The following is a 24,217-nucleotide window of genomic DNA, read 5'->3' as shown; positions in this document are numbered from 1 at the left end:
TTTTAATATAAAAGTACCAAACATACATTATCAGATTTCTAAATTATTTTAAGAAAAAGAACAAGTATAACTCGGGTTTCAAAAATGTGCATATAATACCAAAAAGGAAAAAAACATAAAATAGCAACAAGAATGAATACCAAAATGCTAAAGGTATGGGTTTTCTTCTGCCTTTTATTTTTATGTTCCAAATTTTCTACATTTAACTTTTTAGTCAGAATATTAAACAATTTTTAAAATATGTCTTTATTATATGGAATACATATTCTTCCATATATTCCCATAGTGGGTATTGGTACAGGATGTGTAATATCTAAAGAGATGGGGAAAGAATTAAAGTATCCCAAAGTAACTGAAAGGAAACAAGAATTTCTTTTTTAATCTGCCACTACAGAAGATATATGAAAGCTCAAGTACAAGACTAACCTGAAGCCTTCCATCCAATGTTCTCTGTATGGTAACACATTTACTAGGATGAGCTCCATTTGTAGTAATGGCTGTTATTAACGAATCCAATTCATCTTTTTTCTCCTTCAGCTTCTTTACCAAACTTTCAATTGCTCTTTTTGCAAATGTTTCACTCTCTCCACCTTGTCTATGGCACATCAAACTATGTACAATGCTCAGACAGGCATCATTACTTGTTGGTGTATTTGTAATAGACATATTGTCCATTTGTTAAAGTTATTTCTTTTAAATCAAGTATATCTCCAATTTCCAGAGCAATTTTGATATTTTGGAGGCAGTGAAAAACACTGGCTAATGTCACAAGGCAAATTGTTAAACATGAGTATTCAGGATAACCTTAAAAAAAGAAAAGAAAAGAAAAAGATATTAGAACACAGTTTACAAAGTAGATTCAATTACTTGGGGAAGATGGAATTGCTCCAATTAAGTCAAAGATTCAATGCACATAATTAAAATTTGGTTCTCAGCCCTAGCTGGTTTGGCTCAGGGGATAGAGGGTCGGCCTGTGGGCTGAAGGGTCCCGGGTTCAATTCTGGTCAAGGGTACATGCCTATGCAGGCTCAATCCCCAGGAGGGGGCATGCAGGAGGCAGCCGATCAATGATTCTCTCTCGTCATTGATGTTTCTATCTCTCTCTCCCCCTCCCTTCCTCTCTGAAATCAATAAAGATTTTTTTTAAAATTGATGCTTAGATTTTTAAATGTCTTAATTAAAATATTGCTGTTTTTGACATTCCAAAAATATTAAAGTTAAGCCTTCTCACTATTATAGAGACATACTCAATCAAGCCTTATTGACTGTATTAGTCACCATAAAGCAGTGGTTCTCAACCGTCTGGCCCTTTAAATACAGATCCTCATGTTGTGACCCAACCATAAAATTATTTTCGTTGCTACTTCATAACTGTAATGGTGCTACTGTTATGAATCGTAATGTAAATATCTGATATGCAGGATGATCTTAGGCGACCCCTGTGAAAGGGTCGTTCGACCGCCAAAGGGGTCACGACCCACAGGTTGAGAACCGCTGCAAAGTAAAATCTTAGGACTTTTAAAAAAGGAAATACTTAGGAAGGTCAGCACTTAAAATATTCTTGATAGATACACCAGTTAAACCTAATAGTCTATCACTAACACACATGAAAAATTCACTGTCACCTAATACAAATGCCGTTTTTATCAGTGTACAACACCCATCTTTGTTCAAAGAGACTACTGACAACAATAAAAAGATAAAAAAACTTTTAAATGGGCAAAGGATTCTAAAACTCATTTCTACAAAGCATGGCCATAAAGTACATGAAAAATGCTCAATCATTAATCATTAGGGAAATGCAAATCAAAACCACAAGGAGATACCACTTCACACCCACTAGGTTGGATAAATCAAAAGGATATACAGAGAAAGACAAATACCATATAATTTGTCTTTCACTACAGAATCTAATGAACAAAATAAATAAACAAAATAGAAACAGACTAACAGATATGGAAAACAGATTGACAAGCTATCAGAGGGGAGAGGCTAGGACTAGGTGAAAAAGGTGACGGGATTAAAAAAAAAATTTCATGGACACAGACAACAGTGATTACCAGAGGGAAAGTGGAATGAGGGGAAGTAAAAGAGGGTAAAGGGGGCGGTAAATGGTGATGAAAGGACACTTGACTTCGGGTGGTGAACACATAATACAATATACAGATACTGTGTTATAGAACTGTACACTTGGATACTTGAATCCTATACTTTTATTAACCAATGTTACCCCAATAAATTCACTAAAAAATTTTTTTAATGATATATAGATACAGACAATAGGGTAGTGAAGGCCTTGGGCAAGGGGCAAGGGTGGGCCAGAAGGGATCAATGGGGAGAAAAGGGGGACATAAACCTTTCAACAATAAAGATTTTAAAAGAATAATTTAAAAAATAACTTGGGCTAGAAAAGATATTTTTTAAAAAGGATATACAATAAGTACTGGCAACGGAGTGGAGAAAATCAAACTCTCATAAATTGCTATTAGGATTGCAAAATGGTGCAGCCACTTTTGGAAAGCTGTCTGACAATTCCTCAAAATGTTAAACAAAGAATTACCCTATGACCCAGCAATTCCACCCAAGACTACTGAAAACCTATGTCCACACAAAAACCTGTACATAAATGTTCATAGCAACAGCATTCATAATATCCAAAAAGTAAATACAACCCAAATGTCCATCAACTGATAAATGTATAAATGAGTATATCCATACAATTTAATATTATCCTATATAATAAAAGCCCAGCGACTGAAACAGCAGAATGACCAGAACAACCAGAAACCAGAACAACCACAGCCCCTTGCCCCGGGCGGCCCCGTCCCCCAGCGGGGACCCCCACCCAGATTGGGGGCGTGGCCATCCTGCAAACCACCCCCTGCCCCTCGCCCCCCAGCAGGGACCCTCACCCCAATCCAGGGCCCCCATCAGGGTAGGCCGGCCAGTCCCCACCTGTGCACCAGGACTCTATCCTATATAATAAAAAGGGTAATATACAAATTGACCCTAATGGCAGAACAACCAGAATGACCGCTCAACCAGTGACTATGAGGCACACTGACCACCTCAGTCCCTTTCCCTGGCCGGCAGGCTCCGATCACCCAATGGCGAACAGGGAACCAGGGTGGGTGACGGGGGACGTGGGTGGTGCCAGGCCAAGGCCCCCACCCCACCAGTTGCCCCACACACAGAGGACAACCCGCGGCAGGGGCAGGGCTAGCGATCAGGCAGGAACGGCCAACCTCTTGGTCCCTTCCCCTAGCCGTCAGGCTCCTAACTCCTGATGGCAAACAGGGAACCGGGGTGGGTGGTGGCAGGGGACAGGGCCAGTGAGTGAGCGGAATGGCTGACCTCTTGGTTCCCCCCACCCCCCCCAGGCCGCAGGCTCCAATCACCTGATAGCAAACAGGGAACCAGGAGTGGGTGGCAGCGGGGTGTGGGGCTGGCTGCAGGTAGCCGGGGAAGACAGCCCTGATCGCAGGCCAGGCCTAGGGACCGTACCCACGCACGAGTTTTGTGCGCCAGGTCTCTAGTTCAGTCATAAAAAGGAATTAAGTACTGGTACATGCTACAACATGGATGAACCTGGAAAACATGCTAAGTGAAAGAAGCCAGTCACAAATGGTTACATATTATATAACCCAATTTATATGAACTATCCAGAATAGGCAAATCCATAAAACAAAAAGTAGAATAGTGGTTGCCAGAGGCTAGGGCAGGGGTGGACAAACGTTTTGACTCGAGGGTCACAATGGGTTCTTAAACTGGACCGGAGGGCCGGAACAAAAGCATGGATGGAGTGTTTGTGTGAACTAATATAAATTCAAAGTAAACATCATTACATAAAAGGGTATGGTCTTTTTTTTTTTTTAGTTTTATTCATTTCAAACGGGCCGGATCCGGCCCGCGGGACGTAGTTGGCCCACGGCTGGGCTAGGGGGAAGAGGGACGAGGAGTGACTGCTAATGGGTATGAAGTATCTTTTGGGGGTAATGATAATGTTCTAAAATTGATAGCGGTGATGCACAACTCTTATCATTCTAGTGAAAACCACTGACATGTATACTTTAAGAGGGTGAATTTTATAGTTTGTGAATTACATCTCAATAAAGTTATTTAAAAAGAGAGAGAGAGACCACTGAGCCCTGACCAGGTGGTTCAGTTGGTTGGAGCATCGTCCCGTACACCAAAAGGTTGCGGGTTCAATTCCCAGTCAGGGCACATACCTAGGTTGCAAGTTCAATCCTGGCTGGGGAGCATAAGAGAGGCAACCCATCAATGTTTTCTTTCTCACACTGATGTTTCTCTCTATTTGTCTTTTTCTTTCTCCCTCTCCCTCTCTCCCTTCCCCGCCTCTCCCTCCCTCCTTCCCAATGTTCCTTCCTCTCTCTCTAAAAATCAATAAAAACATATTCTTGGCCCAGCTAGTGTGGCTCAATTGGTTGAGCATCATCCCATGCACCAGGAGGTCACTGGTTCAATTCCCAGTCAAGGTACATGTGCAAGTTGTGGGCTTAATCACCAGTAGGGGGTGTGCAGGGGGCAGCTGATCAATGTTTCTCTCTCTTTTTAAAAACAACACTGAATTCCTCAAAAATTTTTACCTGTGAAAGCAACAGGGTAAATTATTTTCTTCTTTTTCAACTGTTTTTTAATTGATTTATTAAGAGAGAGAGAGGAAGAGAGAAACATCAATGAGAAACATGATCAGCTGCCTCCTGCACACCCCCTACTGGAGATCAAACCCATAACACAGGCATGGGATATGCATGGGACGATGCTCAACCAACTTACCCACACAGGCCAGGGCAATTATTTTCAAAACAAACACACATATATATATGGCTAATATGTAAAGTGTACCCTCAGGAGTTCAACTGAGAGACTGGGAGTTCGATCACTCGCTATGATGTGCGCTGACCACCAGGGGGCGGCACGGAACAAAGGAAGGCCCCAATCGGCCCTGATCGTCAGCCAGGCCTAAGGACCCTACCTATGCACAATTTTCGTGCACCAGGCCTTTAGTAGAAAATAAATATTAATGAAGAATCTATACTTATATGTACAAAACTAAAGTAACTTATCTGACTTCAAGTTCGAACATGGAATACGAAAAAGCCATCAGTCTAAGATTAAATGACATAAAGCTGGAGTGTAGCTACACTTAGAATGCTGAGTTGTTTTTCTTTATTGGTTGATGTTGATGCATTCCATGCTTATTTCGCTTTTATTTTCCTTTGCTCTTTACTTGAATCTTTAAAAATCCACCCCCAACACCAAATAAATAAAACTAACTCATCAGTCCATACCAAAACCTGTTCCTCTTCTGATGACCTTTATTTCTAAAGCATTAATTCCATTCAATTACCAATGCTGGAAAACCTTGATAAATCATCTTTGACCTCCCTCTTTCATTACCCCCACATTCTCTCACAAAGTTACATAATTCTTTACCTTAGTCATTTCTATCAATCTCCTTTCTTTTTTATTTTTTTATTTAAAAAAAAGATTTCAAATATGTGACATGCCATAAACCTTAATATTTCAAGTAAAACGATCTTATAAATATAATAATGTTACATCCAATAAACATTAATATCTCAAGAAAAATTATTTTAAATGTTACATGAAATAAACACCAATTATTCAGGAAAAATGATCTTACATATATTACATGCAATATACATTAATATTTCAAGAGTAAACGGATTTTTAAGTATATTACCAAATATCACAAAAGTTGTAGGAAATATTTAAAAATCTGCAAATAACAGGATTACTTCTATTATATTCTAGTATATTTTTCCCCCTCTGGCTCTATTTTTGTTCATCAGTTTGTTGTTTATTATATTCCACAAATGAGTGAGATCCTATGATATTTATCTTTCTCCGACTGGGTTATTTCACTTAGCATGATGCTTTTAAAGTCTATTTTGCTGGATATGAGTATTGCTATGCCAGCTTTTTTTTTTTCTTTTCCATTTGCTTGGAAAATTTTTTCCCAACTCTTCACTTTCATCCTGTGTGTGTCTTTTTTTTTGAGGTGGGTCTCTTGTAGACAGCATATAGTTGGGTCATGTTTTTGTATCCATCCAGCTACCCTACACCTTTTGATTGGAGCATTTAGTCCATTTACATTTAGGGTTATTATTGAGAGGTACTTATTTATAGCCATTTTAATTCTGTATGGCCAGGTTTCTCTCTCTGTTTCTTCTCAGCAATCCCTTACAGCAATCCCTTTAGCATTTCTTATAATGCAGGCTTAGTGGTAATGAACTCTTTTTGCGCGGGGGGGGGGGGGGGGGGGGGGGGGGGGCCTGGGAAGCTCTTTATTTGACTGTCTATTTTGAATGATAGTCTTGCTGGATATAGTAATCTTGATCTCAGATCCTTTACCTTTACCTTGAGTACTTCATGCCATTCCCTTCTGGCCTGCAGAGTTTCTGGTCAGAAATCAGGTGTCAGCCTTATGTGAACTCCTTTGCAGGTAAGTTTTCTTTTCTTTTGCTGCCTTTAAGATTCTCTCTGTCTTTAATTTTTGGCATTTTAATTATGATGTGTCTGGGCGTGGGCCTGTTTGAGTTCTTCTTGTTTGGGGTTCTCTGCCTCGTGAACTTGTGTGACTTTTTCCTTTACCAGGTTAGGGAAGTTTCCTACCATTATTTCTTCAAACACCTTCTCTATTCCTTTCTCCCTTTCTGCCTCCTCTGGCACACCTGCTATTCTAATATTGTTACGTTTCACATTGTCCCACAGCTCCCTTAATGCTCAGGAGCCCAGGTATAGGGCACAGTTAGGTTCAGGGCCTCAGGTCTGGTAGACTTAAGCTGTCCTCCTGTTTTTTTATTGTTTTTCTTTTTGGTTCTCTAATTGAGTGATATTTTCAACTCTGTCTTCTAATTGACTGATTCGATCCTCAGCTTCCCCTAATCTGCTGTGTATTCCTTCCAATGTGTTCCTTATTTGTTATGTCATTCTTTATCTGACTGTTCTTTTTTCATAGTTCTATATCTTTTTTCGTACTGTTGAGCATTTTTAACATCATTACTCTGAACTCTGTTTCAGATAAATTTCTTATCTCTGCTTCATTTATCTCTTCTTCTTAAGAATTCTCTAGTTCTTTCATTTGGGGGTTGTTTCTTTGTTTCCTCATTTTGGTTGTCTGTTTGGGTTTGTGACTATGTATTAGGTAGATCCTCTATGCCTCTCAATCTCTAGTGCAGGACAGTGTTAAAAGCTGTTTCTGACTAATTGGATCAGGCAAAGACTCAAAGCCTCCGGAGACCACCTCTGTCTACAGACTAATAGGATTCTGACTTGAATTGCCCCTGGGGAATTGTCCTCAGGTGTGGTGAGAGTTTTTTTCAACAGGGTGGGGTAGTTGCTTCTGCCTGGAGGCTAATAATCTCTTAAGTGGCCTCAGGGCAAAGTGTTTTCCAATAGGGTGTGTCAACTGTCTTCCCCCCAGCCGAAACAGATGTCTATGTGGGAAAGATGTCCTCTGCTGTGTGAGGGAATAACTCAGCCCAGGAAACTTGGGGGTCTGCCTTCTAAGCTTTATCCCAAGTCCCGTCCTGGGTTCTGCTCTCACAGCTCCAGTCCACTTCAACTTCCCTCTGCCAAAGCACAAGGTGGGTGGCTCCACAGGGAATTTTTGTGCATTGGCCCTTTAAGAGGGTGCCCAAACTTTCAGCTGCCACTCCCTGGCAGACAGCACCCACTGCTTTTTACAGCCAAATGTTATGTGGGTACCCTCCCAGTTAGGTGCTCTCTGCCTGGGAGCCCAGCTTCGGGATTAGATCTCAGAGTTCTCAGGGGCAACCCTCCACAGCTGAGATATCTCTCTGGGACTTCAGCTGCTGTCTGTGGGTGCCCAGCCAGCCCTTTCTCGCCTCCGCCCCTCCTACCAGTCTCTATGCCTTCTCCACCTCCAGTCCTTGGGTATCAGGGTTCTCTCTTGCTAGTTTTCCATTGATTATTCAGGAATCCTTTCCATATTTCAGTTGTCATTCCCAATCTCCTCCTTTCTATTCTCCCTGGCACTGTTGCAGTTTGGGGCATCCTTAGAATTTATATCAATCACTTGGTATTTAACATGTGTTCCCCCTTATTGTTATCTGTTTTACACAACTGCCTGTCTCCTCAGCTAACGATAAGCCCCATGCAGAGAAAAGGCAGTTTTTCTTATATCTTTGGATACTTAGCACATTCAATAGATACACATTTGAAGGTTCACTTTCCAGATAACCAAAATTTACCTACATGGGGGGATGGAGGCATTGGAGTCAGAGATCTGCATTAGAATCCTAGCCCAGCTGGCATGGCTCAGTGGTTAAGCTTCGATCTATGAACCTGGAAGTCACGGTTCAATTCCCAGTCAGGACACATGCCTGGGTTGCAGGCTCAATCCCCAATAGGGGGCGTGCAAGAGGCAGCTGATCAATTATTCTCTTTCATCATTGATGTTTCTCCCTCTTTCTCTCCCTCCCTCCCTCTCTCTCTCCCTCCCCCCTTCTTCTCTGAAATTAATAGAAATATATTTTTAAAAAGGAAATAATAAAAAAGAATCCTAGCCCACACACTTAAGTAGTTGGAGAAATTAAGTTAATTTGTCTTAAACTCTGAATCTGGATTAAAAGGAGAGTGTATAGAGCTCAAGCGAGAAAGTCTATACCATAAAGTGATACGGTTCAATAAAAAACAGCTATTATCTAAATACCAAAATGTTTATTTTAATTGTTTAAATTTTTTGTTTCCCTAAAACACATTATGCATTTTTATGCACTTTCTCCTATTAAAACTTGTCAAAATTTAGGAGGGCAGGGGCTGAAGTAGACCATCCAAGGACTTACAACTCAAATATAGGAGCCAGGCAAATTTTATAAATGAATAAAATGTGCCAGGTGTAAAGATATATGGAGAGGAGTACAAGTGCATGCTCATCAAAATGGGTAGCCACTATGCATTTCCAGTGGAAGTGACATTTCAGAATGCTAGTCCATGCTGGTAGATCTTCAATGTCCAATTGTATGTGAAATCTCATTTTTAAGTTATTTCCCAATATTTATTTGTGGGGGAAATGGAGGGAAAAGAGGAAAAGCAAGAAACCACTGTGTATGCCAAATAAAATACACCTTCAAACTCAAATCTGGCCCAAGAGTGCCACAGTTTAAAATCTCTGAATGCCACCTCATAACAATTTTAGTTTCTAGACTGAAAGCTCTAGGGGCAGGAACTGTATACACCTTATTCATTATTATAAACCCAATTCCTAGGACACTTAAGTGCCCCTTATTATCAGATCAATGCATTTCTGTATGTGCTTTCAGATTCTTTCTCATGCTTTTCTTCAGTGTAAAACATTCCATCCCATTTTATCCACTTGGTAAGTCCTAGCCATCCTTCAAGTGCCCTTTAAATATCTCAGTTTTTCAAGGACCATACCCTAACACACTATCTCTTCTCCTCCCAATCCTAGAGGAGAATTACTTCCCTGGTCTGTTTACTGTATGTCCCCTATGTATTACTTGATCTCTACAGCAAATTTAAAATATACCCCAATTAAAACACATAGTATTATAGTTAGTTGATTATGTATTTTGTCTCACACTCTGTTACCACAAATCTAGAAGTTCAAGAAAGCAGCAACACTTTCTCATCTTAAAAATTCCCAGTACCATGCAGTTTTGACATATACCGGGTAAAAGTTTGTGGGTTGACTATAGCTTTTTGATCTGTGGCATTTCCTTGCAATAATTTTGTTGTTGAACTCATTTTCTGGTATTACATTTCAAAAGATTTGTACCAATTTATAATGTAATGAAAGTGTTTGAGTATAACTATTTCACCATAATCTCACCATCAGATGTTATCATTTCTAAAATCTAAGTTATCTTTGGGCCTAATGGTAGCTCAAATAACTGTTTTAATTGCACATATCTTTGAAAACTAATGAAAATATCTTTGCTTTCTTAAACAGAGCTTTTTCATGTGTTTGTCTTTGTTGTATTCCTATGACCACAAGCGTCTAAAACATTATTAAAAAGTTCTTTGTATAAAAAATAGTATCAGCAGGGGTGTGCAGATGTTTTCCTATATTAAATAGCTCTACATTGTAATTTTTTAAAGAGTGATATGTAATGAGAGTGGACAAGGGCACTAGTTGGTATAAATAAAATTGTATGTTCTAATTAAAGCTCTAGCAGCATGACTGAAGCAAGTTAACATCTCCTCCAAGTCTCTCATCTATAAAAGGGGAAAAATACATGCTTTGCTAACTTTACAGACTTGCTATGCTAATCGAATGCAACAATGTACATAAAAGCAATCTGAAACCACAAATTGGCCAATCCAACACTGTATCTACCTACAATGTGCAAATTACCACAGATACAAAACAAGCAACACATAATGAAAAAGTTCTCAACTCTATCAGACCAACATCTCATTTTGTAACAAATAATTTATATCACCATTAGCATTCTTGAAACAATTTTAACCTATTTGACATATTTTAAAAATTTTAACAATGCCATAATTGTTAAAGGAGAAGATTAATATATAATAAAGTATGTATTTTAACAAAAATGCTCCAGCATATCAATAAATTTAGATAATATAATAAAAATGATAGATGCTTGCACTTATATGTAGAATCATCATAAATATGATGACTACAGGTGTTTTGTTTTGGCAACTCAAATAGCCAATGTTGACATGGCTTTTCCAAAATGGTGAACTCCTGATAAAGCGCCAAACAAAACAACTTCATTAAGAAACCAAATTAAGAGCCTGGCCAGCGTGACTTGGTGGTTGAGCATCAACCCAGGAGGCAGGAGGTTGTGGTTCGATTCCTGGTCAAGGCACATGCCCAGGTTGCAGGCTTGATCCCCAGTAGGGGGCATGCAGGAGGCAGCCAGTAAATGATTCTCTTAACATTGATGCTTCTATCTCTCTCTCCTTCTCCCTTCCTCTCTGAAATATACATACATATTTTTTTTCTTTTTTTAAAGAAAGAAACCAAATTAATAGAAACTTGATTTCTGAAAAATTGAGTACATATTAAGATGGAGTTTGATTCTAGGTTAATTATATGTTTCCTCCTACACGAATTTCTGGGACATTTGAAAGTGTTGTAGGATCCAACATAATTCTTCAAAATCCTTCACATTGCAAGATGGCATCCCTAGCCCCCACCCACCAAAGCTCCTCCCACTAATATCCACATCCCTTAAGGAGTAGTACTTACTCCACTGATAATCACGGATACAGAAGATCCAAATATATTACCCTAGTAACAGATGCCAAAAGAGGTAGATGTTAAAGTGAATTGGGACTGTAAATGAGAAAGCATGGAAAGTCCACGGGTAAACTAAATCTTACCATGATGTATCAGTCAGGCTAGGCTACACTATGTTGCAGTGACAACCAACCCCCAAAATATCAATAGCTTAAATCACAGGTGTATTTTCTGCATAAACTGGGAGCACTGCTCATTGTTCTCTCTCAGGGATTAGGCTAACAAAGACTCTATCTCTACATATGTCCTTAAATGGCAGGGGAAGAGATAGGATAATTCATGCACTGTCTTTCAAAGGTCGACCATCCCTTCTGCTCACATTTGACCGGCCAAAGTCATACGGCCATGTCAATGATTCTCAACCAGAGCAACTTTGTCCCCCAGGGTCATTTGGCAATATCTAGAGACATTTTTGATGTTCACAACTGGAACGGGGAAGTGAGAAGCAGAACGCTACTGGCATCTAGCAGGTAAAAGCCAGGGCTGCTGCCAAACATCCTACAATGCACAGGACAGCCACCTACAACAAAAATTTATCCAGCCCCAAATGTCAACTTTGCCAAGGTTGAGAAGCCCTGAACCATGCCTAGTTTCAAGGTTGGAGTGGGAGACAGAGAAGTGCAAGACAGAAGAGAGCCATCAGATTGATTATTAGTGGAACAGTACCAATGACTACCACATGTGAATTAGAATTTGCCAAGCTAAAAGGACATCATAGGGAAAAGCAAAGGGATAAGAATACAGATTTTTTGTCTAGAGTATGTCCATGATAGGAAAGAGGGGGAGAAATAAAAACATTAGATATCCATTAGAAAGAAAATTATAGTAAGAAGATGGAGAATAGCTTTAGAAAGTGAAACAGAAAACTAGTTAGGAGACAGTAATCAGAAGAGTAATAGGGCCTAGACCAGAGGTATGGGCAAGGAAAACAAATGAAGTGTTTCTAAGTAGAACAGACTAGGTATTTTAATCACCTAAGTATAAGGGATGAAAAGAAGGGACAGTCAAAAGATGACCATTGCCCGGCTGGTGTAGCTCAGTGGTTGAGCATCAACCTATGCAACAAGTCACCAGTTCAATTCCCCGTCAGGGCACATACCCGGGTTGTGGGCTCGATCCCCAGTGGGGGTGTGCAGGAGGCAGCCGATGGATGATTCTCTCTCATCACTGATGTTTCTCTTTCTCTTTCCTTTCTTCTCTGAAATCAATAAAAACATTTTTTTAAAAGATGACCCATCATCTAGACAGATTAATTGAAAGATGACAGAATAAGATTTAAGAGGTTAAGTATGCTAAATTTTAAAGAGCTCAATAGAGAAGCCTATCTGAAAGTCTCTAACACACAGGTATTAGACAAAATAGAACTGTAATAGAACAAATAATCCCATGGTGACAGTGGTAATGGGAGGTAGAAAGTCACTAGAAGGGACAAAGTTTGGTTCTTTTATCTATCTACCTATAGTGTATTTTGTCTCTAGCCTTGTTTCAATCATAATGTGCCACCTGATGTTGACCATATGGATCTAACAGCAACTCCAAGCTAATTAAGTTACTCTCTAAAAATAAAAAGGCTAATTGCTGGCCTGAAGGGCTCTCATGGAGTTCATAAACTTTAATTAATTAATGTTGGTATGTTTTTATTTCTCAGATGTCTACTTTTGAATTATCAGCTGTATTATATATGGAACAAACATACAAGTATATTTTCTATAAGTTATAGGTATTTTATTAATGATCAATAAACAATTAATACAGAAATATTTGAGAAAAGTGCTTAAGTTAACAAGAAAAAACACTAGGAAGAAATTCTAATCATAGGCTTAAAAGCAAGAAAAAAGAATCTGCATGTTTAGTTCAACAGCCTGTAGCACAAGCTAAAGACTAGATTCTAAACAGAGGAACATTCAAGAGTTGAGGGTCATCATTGCCCTAACCCGTTTGGCCCAATGGATAGAGTCTCGGCCTGCGGACTCAAGGGTCCCAGGTTCGATTCTGGTCAAGGGCATGTACCTTGGTTGCGGGCACATACCCAGTGGGGAGTGTGCAGGAGGCAGCTGATCGATGTTTCTCTCTCATCAATGTTTCTAACTCTCTATCCCTCTCCCTTCCTCTCTGTAAAAAAAACAATAAAATATATTTTTTTTTAAAAAAGAGTTGAAGGTCATCAAAAGAAAACCTTCCAAAAGCACAAAGGATTATAGACATAGGTATTAGTGATTTTAAAACCTGGGATGGGAATAATACAATCAGAATGCTTTTGTGATAACTTTTAAGATGAACTATAAGAAACAAATTTAGAAGTGTGCTTGTTTACCCATAGGTCTTCGATTTAAATATCATACTGCAACACTGGTGATTTCCGGAGGGAAAGGGGCTGGAGAGAGGTAGAAGAGGGTAAAGGGGCAATAAATGGTGTTGGAAGGAGACCTGACTTTGGGTGGTGTACACACAATACAATATACAGATGACACACTATAAAATAGTACACCTGAAACCTATATAATTTTATTAACCAATGTCACCCCTAACAAATTCAATGAAAATTAAAATAAACAAACATCATATTGGTATACCAGCTTCACTTTAAATGATCTTATTTAAAAATTAACATTTTTCTGTACTCTCATCTGCTTCTACATTCACTCTCATCTGCTTCTACATTCAATCTGTTATGCCATGTTGTTTTGGTTAAAGTATATGAAGAAAATGTGCCTCACATAGATAACTAATTGGAAATGAGGAGTATTTTAATGGCCTTTTAAGATAATGGATATTCAATTTTTATTCAACACCAAGTGCAACAAATGGCAATTCTTAATGTTAATTGCAACGTGAAATCTGAATCCACATCAATGAATTTCTTGGCTCTGCTATATAAAAATCCATTGGTCTATAATGTATTTTGAATGGACCTCCTTACTTTTGCATGATTTTGTAACATCATGCATTGGTCATCTGGGAAAATATTAGTTTAATGAGTTATACGGATCTTCCAAATGTTGAAAGATTTTATTTTATGTATTTTAATCACATACCTTAATAGCACCACCAATTTGTTCACTCATTTTCTTTCTTTCCTTTTTTTAAGGTGGGCAGAGGAGAAGTTTTTTTAATGTGTTTTTATTGATTTTAGAGAGAGGAAGGGAGAGAGAGATAGAAATATCAATGAGAAACATCAACATTGACTGGCTGCCCTCTGCTGGGGATCCAGCCCAAAACCCAGGTAATGTCCCCTGACCAGGAATCGAACCTGTAACTTTGGTGCATGGGTCAACTCTCAACCACTGAGGCACACTGGCCAGGCTCTTCATTCATTTTCAAAAAATACCTGTGAAATATCAAATCTGTGTAACTATGGTTTATTTATCAGTCATTCTTTTTTTTTTTTTTTTTTTTTTTATTTTCCTCTTAAAGTATTACAAAGGGTATTACATAAGTATCCTTTTTCCCCCCCCCGCCCTTGACAAACCACTACCCTCCCTTACCCCCCAGTGTCTTATGTCCATTAGTTATGCTTATATGCATGCATACAAGTCCTTCGGTTGATCTCTTACTCCCCTCCCTCCTGCCCCCCAACTCTCTCTGGCCTTCCCACTGCAGTTTGACAATCAGTTTGAGGCAGCTCTGCCTCTGTATCTATTATTGTTCAAAAGTTTGTAATGGTCTTTATTATCCATGAATGAGTGAGATCATGTGGTATTTTTCCTTCATTGACTGGCTTGTTTCACTTAGCATAATGCTCTCCAGTTCCATCCATGATGTTGCAAATGGTAGGAGTTCCTTCTTTTTAACAGCAGCATAGTATTCCATCGTGTAGATGTACCACAGTTTTCTAATCCATTCATCTACTGATGGGCACTTAGGCTGTTTCCAGATCTTAGCTATGGTGAATTGTGCTGCTATGAACATCTGGGTGCATATATCCTTTCTGATAGGTGTTTCTGGTTTCTTGGGATATATTCCTAGTAGTGGGATCACAGGGTCAAATGGGAGTTCCATTTCCAATTTTTTGAGGAACCTCCATACTGCCTTCCATAGTGGCTGCACCAGTCTGCATTCCCACCAGCAGTGCACAAGTGTTCCTTTTTCTCCACATCCTCTCCAGCACTTGTCGTTTGTTGATTTGTTGATGATGGCCATTCTGACAGGTGTGAGATGGTACCTCATTGTTGTTTTGATTTGCATCTCTCGGATGATTAGTGACTTTGAGCATGTTTTCATATGTCTCTTGGCTTTCTGAATGTCCTCTTTTGAAAGGTGTCTATTTAGATCCTTTGCCCATTTTTTGATTGGATTGTTTATCTTCTTTTTGTTAAGTTGTATGAGTTCCCTATAAATTTTGGAGATTAAGCCCTTATCCGATATGACGTTGGCAAATATGTTTTCCCACGAGGTGGGTTTTCTTGTTGTTTTGTTGATGGTTTCTTTTGCTGTGCAGAAGCTTTTTATTTTGATGTAGTCCCATTTGTTCAGTTTCTCTTTAGTTTCAACTGCCCTAGGAGCTGTATCAGTGAAGAAATTGTTTTGGCATATGTCTGAGATTTTGTTGCCTTTGTATTCTTCTAGAATTTTTATGGTTTCCTGTCGTACATTTAAGTCCTTTATCCATTTTGAGTTTATTCTTGTGTATGGTGTAAGTTGGTGGTCTAGTTTCATTTTCTTGCATATGTCTGTCCAATTTTCCCAACACCATTTATTGAAGAGACTATCTTGGCTCCATTGTATGTTCATGCCTCCTTTGTCAAAAATTAATTGAGCATATTGGTTCGGGCTAATTTCTGGACTCTCTATTCTATTCCACTGATCTATATGTCTGTTCTTGTGCCAGTACCAGGCAGTTTTGAGAACAGTGGCTTTGTAATACAGCTTGATATCTGGCATTGAGATCCCACCTACTTTGTTCTTTCTCAGGATCGTTGCAGCTATTCGGGGTCTTTTTTTATTCCAGATGAATTTTTGGAGAGTTCGTTCTAGATCTTTGAAGAAGGCCATTGGTATTTTAATGGGAAGTGCGTTGAATGTATAGATTGCTTTGGGTAGTATGGACATTTTAATGATGTTGATTCTACCAATCCAAGAACATGGTATGTTCTTCCATCTGTTTATGTCTTCCTCTATCTCTTTTTTCAACGTCCTGTAGTTTTCTGAGTAGAGGTCTTTAACCTCTTTAGTTAAGTTTATTCCTAGGTATCTTAATTTTTTTGGTGCGATGGTAAATGGGATTGTTTTTCTGATCTCCCTTTCTGAAAGTTCACTGTTGGTGTATAGAAATGCCTCAGATTTCTTGGGGTTAATTTTGTATCCTGCTACATTGCCAAATTCATGTATTAAGTCTAGTAGCTTTTTGATGGAGTCTCTAGGGTTTTGTATGTATAATATCATGTCATCTGCAAATAAGGACAGTTTTACTTCCTCTTTTCCAATTTGGATGCCTTTTATTCCTTCTTCTTGCCTAATTGCAATGGCTAATACTTCCAGTACTATGTTGAACAGGAGTGGTGAGAGTGGGCATCCCTGTCTTGTTCCTGTTCTTAGGGGAAATGGTGTTAGTTTTTGTCCATTGAGTATGATGTTGGCAGTGGGCCTGTCATATATGGCTTTTATTATGTTGAGGTATGATCCTTCTATTCCCACCTTTCTGAGAGTTTTTATCAAAAATGGGTGTTGGATTTTGTCGAATGCTTTTTCTGCATCAATTGATATGACCATGTGGTTTTTTTCTTTCAATTTGTTTATGTGATGTATCACATTTATTGATTTACGGATGTTGTACCATCCTTGCATCTCTGGGATGAATCCTACTTGGTCATGGTGTATGATCCTTCTGATGTACTGCTGGATCCGATTTGCTAAGATTTTGTTGAGGATTTTGGCATCTATGTTCATGAGGGATATTGGCCTGTAATTCTCTTTCATTGTGATGTCTTTACCTGGTTTTGGTATTAGGGTGATGCTGGCTTCTTGGAATGAGCTTGGAAGCGTTCCTTCCTCTTGAATTTTTTGTAGTAGTCTGAGGAGGGTAGGTTTTAGTTCTTCCTTGAATGTTTGGTAGAACTCCCCTGTGAAGCCGTCTGGCCCTGGGCTTTTGTTTGCTGGAAGCTTTCTGATGACTGCTTCAATTTCTTCCATAGTTATTGGCCTATTGAGGTTTTTAGATTCTTCCTGATTGAGTTTTGGAATGTTGTATTTTTCTAGGAATTTGTCCATTTCCTCCAGGTTGTCCAGTTTGTTGGAGTAGAGTTGCTCGTAGTATTGTTTAACAATCATTTGTATTTCTGTGGGGTCTGTTGTTATTTCGCCTCTATCATTTCTGATTTGGTTTATTTGGGACCTCTCTCTTTGCTTCTTGGTGAGCCTGGCTAGGGGTTTGTCAATCTTGTTTATCCTTTCAAAGAACCAGCTCTTGGTTTCATTGATTTTCTGTATTGTTTTTTTGGTCTCTATTTCATTGATTTCTGCTCTAATCTTTATTATCTCCTTCCTTCTGCTCACTCTGGGGTTTTCTTGTTGCTCTCTTTCTAATTCTTTGAGTTGTAGAGTTAGATGATTGACTACCATTTTTTCTTGTTTTTTGAGATAGGCCTGTAGAGCTATAAACTTCCCTCTCAGGACTGCTTTCATTGTGTCCCAGAGGTTTTGGATTGTTGTGTTTTCATTGTCATTAGTGTCCAGGATGTTTTTAATTTCTTCTTTGATGTCATCGGTAACCCAATCAATATTTAATAACATGCTATTCAGCTTCCAAGTGTTTGAGTATTTTGGGTTGTTTTTATTGTAGTTTATTTCTAACATTATGCCATCGTGGTCTGTGAAGAAGCTTTTTATGATTTCAATCTTCTTGAATTTGTGGAGACTTTGCTTGTGACCCAATATGTGGTCTATTTTTGAATATGTCCCATGAGCACCTGAGAGGAATGTATATTCCGCAGCTGTGGGGTGAAGTGTTCTGAAGATGTCAATTAAGTCCATCTGATCTAGTGAGTCATTTAGGATTGCTGTTTCTTTGCTGAGTTTTTGTCTAGCGGATTTATCCAGTGATGTCAGTGGTGTATTAAAGTCCCCTACTATGATTGTATTGTTGTCGATCTCTCCCCTGATATCTTCCAGAAGTTTTCTTATGTATGTGGGTGCTCCTGCATTGGGTGCATATATGTTTACCAGGGTTATATCTTCTTGTTGTATTGATCCCTTTAGTATTATGAAGTGGCCTTCCTTATCTCTGGTTATGGCCTTCACTTTGAGATGTATTTTGTCAGATATAAGTATTGCTACCCCAGCTTTCTTTTCCTTTCCATTTGCGTGAAAGATATTTTTCCATCCCTTCACTTTCAGTCTGTGTGAGTCCCTTCTAATGAGGTGAGTCTCTTGTAGACAGCAGATGTATGGGTCATGTTTTTTTATCCATTCAGCCACTCGATGTCTTTTGGTTGGAGCATTTAGTCCATTTACATTTAAAGTTATTATTGAAAGGTACTTGTTTGTAGCCATTTCTTTTTTTGTGTGTGTGTGTGGCTGTTTTCTTTCTGAGCTTGATATTTCTTCTTTTTACACCAGTCCCTTTAGCATTTCTTGCATGGCTGGCTTGGTGGTGATAAACTCCCTTAGCCCTTTTTTGTCTGTGAAGCTTCTTATTTCCCCTTCAATTTTGAATGATAGCCTTGCTGGATAGAGTATTCTTGGATTCAGTCCTTTGCTTTGCATCACTTTGTAGATTTCCGTCCATTCTTTTCTGGCCTGATGTGTTTCTGTTGAGAAATCATTTGATAATCTAATGGGAGATCCCTTGTATGTTACTTTCCGTCTCTCTCTTGCAGCCTGTAAGATTCTCTCTTTATCCTGAACATTTGCCATGGTAATTATGATGTGTCTTGGTGTGGGTCTTTTCGGGTTCACCTTGTTTGGGACTCTCTGGGCTTGTGTGACTTTTTTCTTCCCCACCTCAGGGAAGTTTTCTGATATTATTTCTTCGAATAGGTTTTCTAATCCATGTTCATCTTTCTGTTGTTCTGGCACCCCTATTATTCGTATGTTGTTTCGTTTCATGTTGTCCCAAAGCTCCCTTAGGCTCTCCTCCTGTCTTTTAATTTTTTTCTCCATTTGCCGTACAGTTTGAGTGTGTTTTGCTTCCTTGTCTTCTAATTCACTAATTCGGTCCTCCGCTTCTCCCAGTCTACTGTTGATACTTTCAATGGAGTTTTTTATTGAAGCTATGTCACTCTTCATTTCTTCTTGGGACTTACTTAAGTTGTTGATTTTTTCATCTGTTTCTTCTAGCTTCTTGCATAAGTAGTTGAGTTTTTCATCTGTTTCTTCTTGCTTCTTGAACATGTGGTGCATGTACTCTAGGAACCTTATTCTGAATTCTTTTTCCGTCATGTTGCATATCTCTGTCTCACTTAGCTGCTTTTCTGGCGAGTCCTCCTTTTCTTTCCTTTGGGGGTTTCTTTGCCTACCCATGTTTGATCTCGCTGACATATGTAGATGTTGAGGTGTTCAGTGGCTGCTCCCTGGGTGGCAGGGGCTCCTTGGGTTGTGGTTGCTGCTCAGACGGTTGCGGTAGCAGCTGCTTTCCAGTTGGCAGCAGCTCCTCTGGTGGGTGTTGTTCACAGCTGTGTTGGCTCTTCTGGCTGGTGGGGGGAGGCTTCACATACAGTTGCTGTTCCACAGACAGAGGGTGTGGTGATCAGGAGGCTGTGGTGATCAGGAGGCTGCGGTGATCAGGGGGCTGCTGTTGCTTGGATCTGCGGTCTGGGAAACGCTCCTCTTACCAGCACTGCATGGTCTGGGAAACGCTCCTCTCTTATGGGCACTGCATGGTCTGATCAGTTCCTCAGGATGCCCCCTTTAGTCTCAGTTCTCCGCAATCACAAAATCCAAATCTCAAATCTCCTGGCGCCAGCAAACCCGCGGAACTCCTTACCCTGGTCAGGGTCTGTGTCTGTCCCAAGAGACGCGGCTGTCTGCCATGCGGTCTCCCTCCGACCCTCTGGGCTCAGGTCTGGCAAACTTTCCTGCCCAGATCCCTGGTTTTTAACCTTTCCAGGGGGGGTCTGCCCTTCCAGGCTGCAAGCCGTCTCACCAGCTGAGTAAATTTGCCAATTCGGGGTGGGTGTTATTAGTTTCAGCTGCTTACTCCGTTTGCTCCGGGACAAGACCTGGGACGCGTCTGCCTATATCGCCGCCATCTTGCTTCCTCCTATCAGTCATTCTTTTACGTAAAAATAAAAGTAGTATCCCATTAAAAAGCACCTAGTTTAGCCCTGGCCGGTGTGGCTCAGTTGGATGGGATCCTCCCGTACACTAAAAGGCTGCTGGTTCGATTCCTGGTCAGGGCACATGCCCAGGTTTTGGACTTGATCCCCGGTGAGGCATGTGCAAGAGGAAGCCTATCAATGTTTTGCTTTCACAGTGATGTTCCTCTCTCTGTTTCTATTTTTTTTTTTAACCCAGCTAGTTTAGCTTGCACCTCAATCACACAAGTGCTTTTCCCAGAGATGAACCTTGTACTTCAAAAGGCAGAAGTACTTTATGCTCGCTTTTATTTAATCATGCTGAGTATTAAAAAGATATGCACTCCAGGGGACAGATTTTAAATATTAAAACTTTTACTGCTTCACCAAGGATACTCCTAAGTAAAACTAGCATTTTTTCTAATGCTTAACGTGTGTGTTTGGCTGTGAAGAACACAATAAGGATTCATACAGTTTGCTGCCCCTAAGGTGCCCGCAGTTTACCCACCACTGCTTCTTCACCAGCAGTGAAAATGCCCACATGGTAAAAAGACAAGTTAACATCTGTTTTATTATGAAAATAATTTTGACTTCATGAATGTCCTAACAGAAAAGGGTCATGGGGACCGCCTCCATCTGGAGTCTATGGACCACACTCTGGGAAACATTGTTTTAAAATATTGGAAACTAAAGTATATTTTAATAACTGATAACTGAAAAATACAGTTCATAAAACCTTTTAAATGAAGAAGACTATCAAGTCATCTAGATTATTCTTTCAAAAAGGGCTGTATCAGAATATCCTGCAGGTTAGCCTAGCCCTATTAAATATATCTATACTAATAAAAGGGTAATATGCTCATTAGACCGGGTCAACCGGCCATCTTCCAGACGTCTGACTTCCTTCTGGTCAAAACCATGGTGGTGGGGCCGAGGCAGAGGCAGTTAGGGGTGAGATCAGGCTGGCAGGGGTTTAGGGGTGATCAGGCCAGCAGAGGAGGGCAGTTGGGGGCGAGATCAGGCCTGCAGGGGAGGGCAGTTGGGGGCAACCAGGCCTGCAGGGGAGGGCAGCTGGGGGAAACCAGGCCTGCAGGGGAGTGTTGTTGGGGGCAACCAGGCCTGCAGGGGAGGGCCGTTGGGGGCATTAGGCAGGTAGGCAGGGAGTGGTTAGGAGCCAGTGGTCCTTATTGCCGGAAGTCAGACATCCCCCAAGGGGGTCCCAGATTGGAGAGGGTGCAGGCCAGGCTGAGGGACCCCCCCCTTGCATGAATTTCGTACACTGGGCCTCTAGTACTAGTACAAAGAGTGGAGCCCTACCTTCAAAAAGCACTCTAGGGCCAAACCGGTTTGGCTCAGTGGATAGAGCATCGGCTTTCGGACTGAAAGGTCCCAGGTTCAATTCCGGTCAAGGGCATGTACCTTGGTTGCAGGCACATCCCCAGTAGGAGGTGTGCAGGAGGCAGCTGGTCGATGTTTCTCTCTCATCAATGTTTCTAACTCTCTATCCCTCTCCCTTCCTCTCTGTAAAATATCAATAAAAAATATTTTTTAAAAAAAGCACTCTAGGAGTCTGAGGTGTCAGTTTTATAAGGCACTAATCTAGTATACACTAATCTACACATTTCACTTTACAATTTACCAAGAAAGACAGTGAAACAAAATACAATATCATGAATATATGCAACTGATTAAAAGACTAATTACATAGATGTTATGTCACTTTACTATTAGCCAGCTGCATATCCATATACATAAGATTCTTCCTTCAATTGGTTTATCTTACCCCATTGTGTATTACTTCCAGTCATCCTTTCACCAGATGATTCAATTACAATGACTGGTCATCTACTGATATCAAATGCTTGAATACCACCAGTGAATAAATAGCGTTAACTCAGTTTTCCATTTAGAAATATATTTTGACTTGAAAAAGACCTGAAGTGCATATACACTCATCCACACTAAGATACAGAAGTCATACCTTACTACAAAGACAAATATTCAGTAGCAGTCCTTTTATTGAAATCATAAATAAGATTTGCATTCTAAATATGCAAATTGGGGGTGATGAATTTTAAGTAAATTGTTCCAGTGCACTAATGATTGTAAAATAAAGTCTGTACTGTATTAAAACAAATGAAGCAATAAGATAAGCATACTAAAATATCCAAAGCCTTTAAAACCAAGAGGTATTTTGTTTGTTATACAGATTCCCATGCCCCCTCTACTCTATTCCCAATTCTGAATCCGTGTGTGTTGAAATGAAGTGTGGTGAGGGGAAAAATAATATTTTGTTTTATTTTTTTAAATAGCTCTTTCAGAGACAGAGATGCAACTGGTCTTAGATGGGTGCTTCGGGAGATACAGATGGAGAACTGAAGCTACCTGCACAAATGATCTCTCCCCCTTCCTCCTCCCTTCCACTATCTCTAGAACTACCAACTAGTTGGGCTTGTTGGGCAACTTTCTCACAGTATTCAAGTTAAAGCCTGACAGCAAAAGCTAGATCAATGCAACCTGCATCTCAGGAACCATTCAAGTGACTATTTGGTGTCTAGAAAATTTTATGGTTTCCAAACAGATTACCCCTATAAAGACCAAGTTCCTTTGGGAGTTTAAATGCTAATTTTGGCACCTAAACAGTCTCTAAAAGGAGCCAAGTAAGCATTTTAGAGTGCTTTAAAAGATAAACTTCCTAGTTAGGATAGTGATGATATACCAATCTCTCATCACGGGAAATACAGCATCCTAAAACTTGCTACCAGACAGTTCAAACGAATTGAACAATGAACAGTAGAAAATAGGGGAGAGAAGGAGAGATGAAGGAACAGACTTGAAAACAAAATATATGAGGTAGTATCTTCACGGGACCCATTAAGTTAGATGTGAGATGATTACATTGTGCATATGTATATCAATGTATTAGACTGTAAAGCTGACACAAGTGAAAGTTAAAAAAATAAAGTTTTCGAGGACCCTGCCCTGGCCAGGTAGCTCAGCTGGTTAGAATGTCGCCCCATTTGCCAAAGTTTTAGGTTCGATCTCCCGTCAGGTGTCACATACAAGAAGCAACCAATGAATGCATCAGTAGAATAACAAACTGATCTCTCTCTCTCTCTCTCTCTCTCTCTCTCTCTCAGCAATCAATAAACAAAAATGTTTTTTTAAAAGTTAGAGGACCCTAATAGCTCAACCACTTCAGAACTCTCACCTGGCTATACCCCAAGCCAACTGAATCACAATTTCTGGGAATGGGATCCAGCCATCAAGGTTTGTAAAGCTCCCCAAGGGATTTCAAAGTGCAGCCAAGATTGAGAACCACTGTCCTAAACATTGGGAGCTGAAGAAAAACATTTAAAAAATGAACCCCAGCTCTGTCCAGTTTGCCACAGACTGAAAGGTCCCAGGTTCAATTCTTGGTTGCAGGGTCCCCAGCCCCTGTAGGAGCATGTGCAGAAGGCAACCAATCGATTTGTCTCTCTCATGTCAATGTTTCTCTCTCCCAGCTTCCTCCTCCCTTCCACTATCTCTAGAAATCAATATGAAAAAAATATCCTCTGATAAGGATTTAAAAAAAAAAGATGAACCCCACACAGTTATAAATTTTCCAGACTGCAAAGAATTCTCATTTAAAATGTAAACAATAAAATATAGATCTTGAGTTTAACGACATTTACAATTATCA

At 39.8% G+C, this 24,217-nt stretch overlaps 1 protein-coding gene across 5 annotated transcripts in view; it reads right to left on the bottom strand.

Annotated features, from left to right (window-relative positions):
- SMAD4 (SMAD family member 4) overlaps positions 1 to 24,217 on the bottom strand; it is a 59,437-nt gene that overhangs the window by 31,208 nt on the left and 4,012 nt on the right. For 3 of the 5 annotated variants that reach the window (XM_070421166.1, XM_070421169.1, XM_070421170.1), the window contains exon 2: positions 427 to 804. In XM_070421166.1, coding sequence (XP_070277267.1) covers positions 427 to 675 — 249 coding nt within the window. In that variant the 5' untranslated portion in view covers positions 676 to 804. Of the gene's footprint in view, positions 1 to 426; positions 805 to 12,401; positions 13,024 to 24,217 lie in introns of those variants that run through there. The other 2 variants (XM_070421168.1, XM_070421167.1) reach the window with 2 other exon arrangements.

The sequence above is a fragment of the Myotis yumanensis genome, unplaced genomic scaffold, assembly GCF_028538775.1.
Source record: "Myotis yumanensis isolate MYYU_CA2020_CCGP unplaced genomic scaffold, mMyoYum1.0.hap1 SCAF_7, whole genome shotgun sequence".
Taxonomy (NCBI): domain Eukaryota; kingdom Metazoa; phylum Chordata; class Mammalia; order Chiroptera; family Vespertilionidae; genus Myotis; species Myotis yumanensis.
Note: the sequence above shows the minus strand (reverse complement) of the source record. Positions and strands in the feature narration are given on the sequence as shown.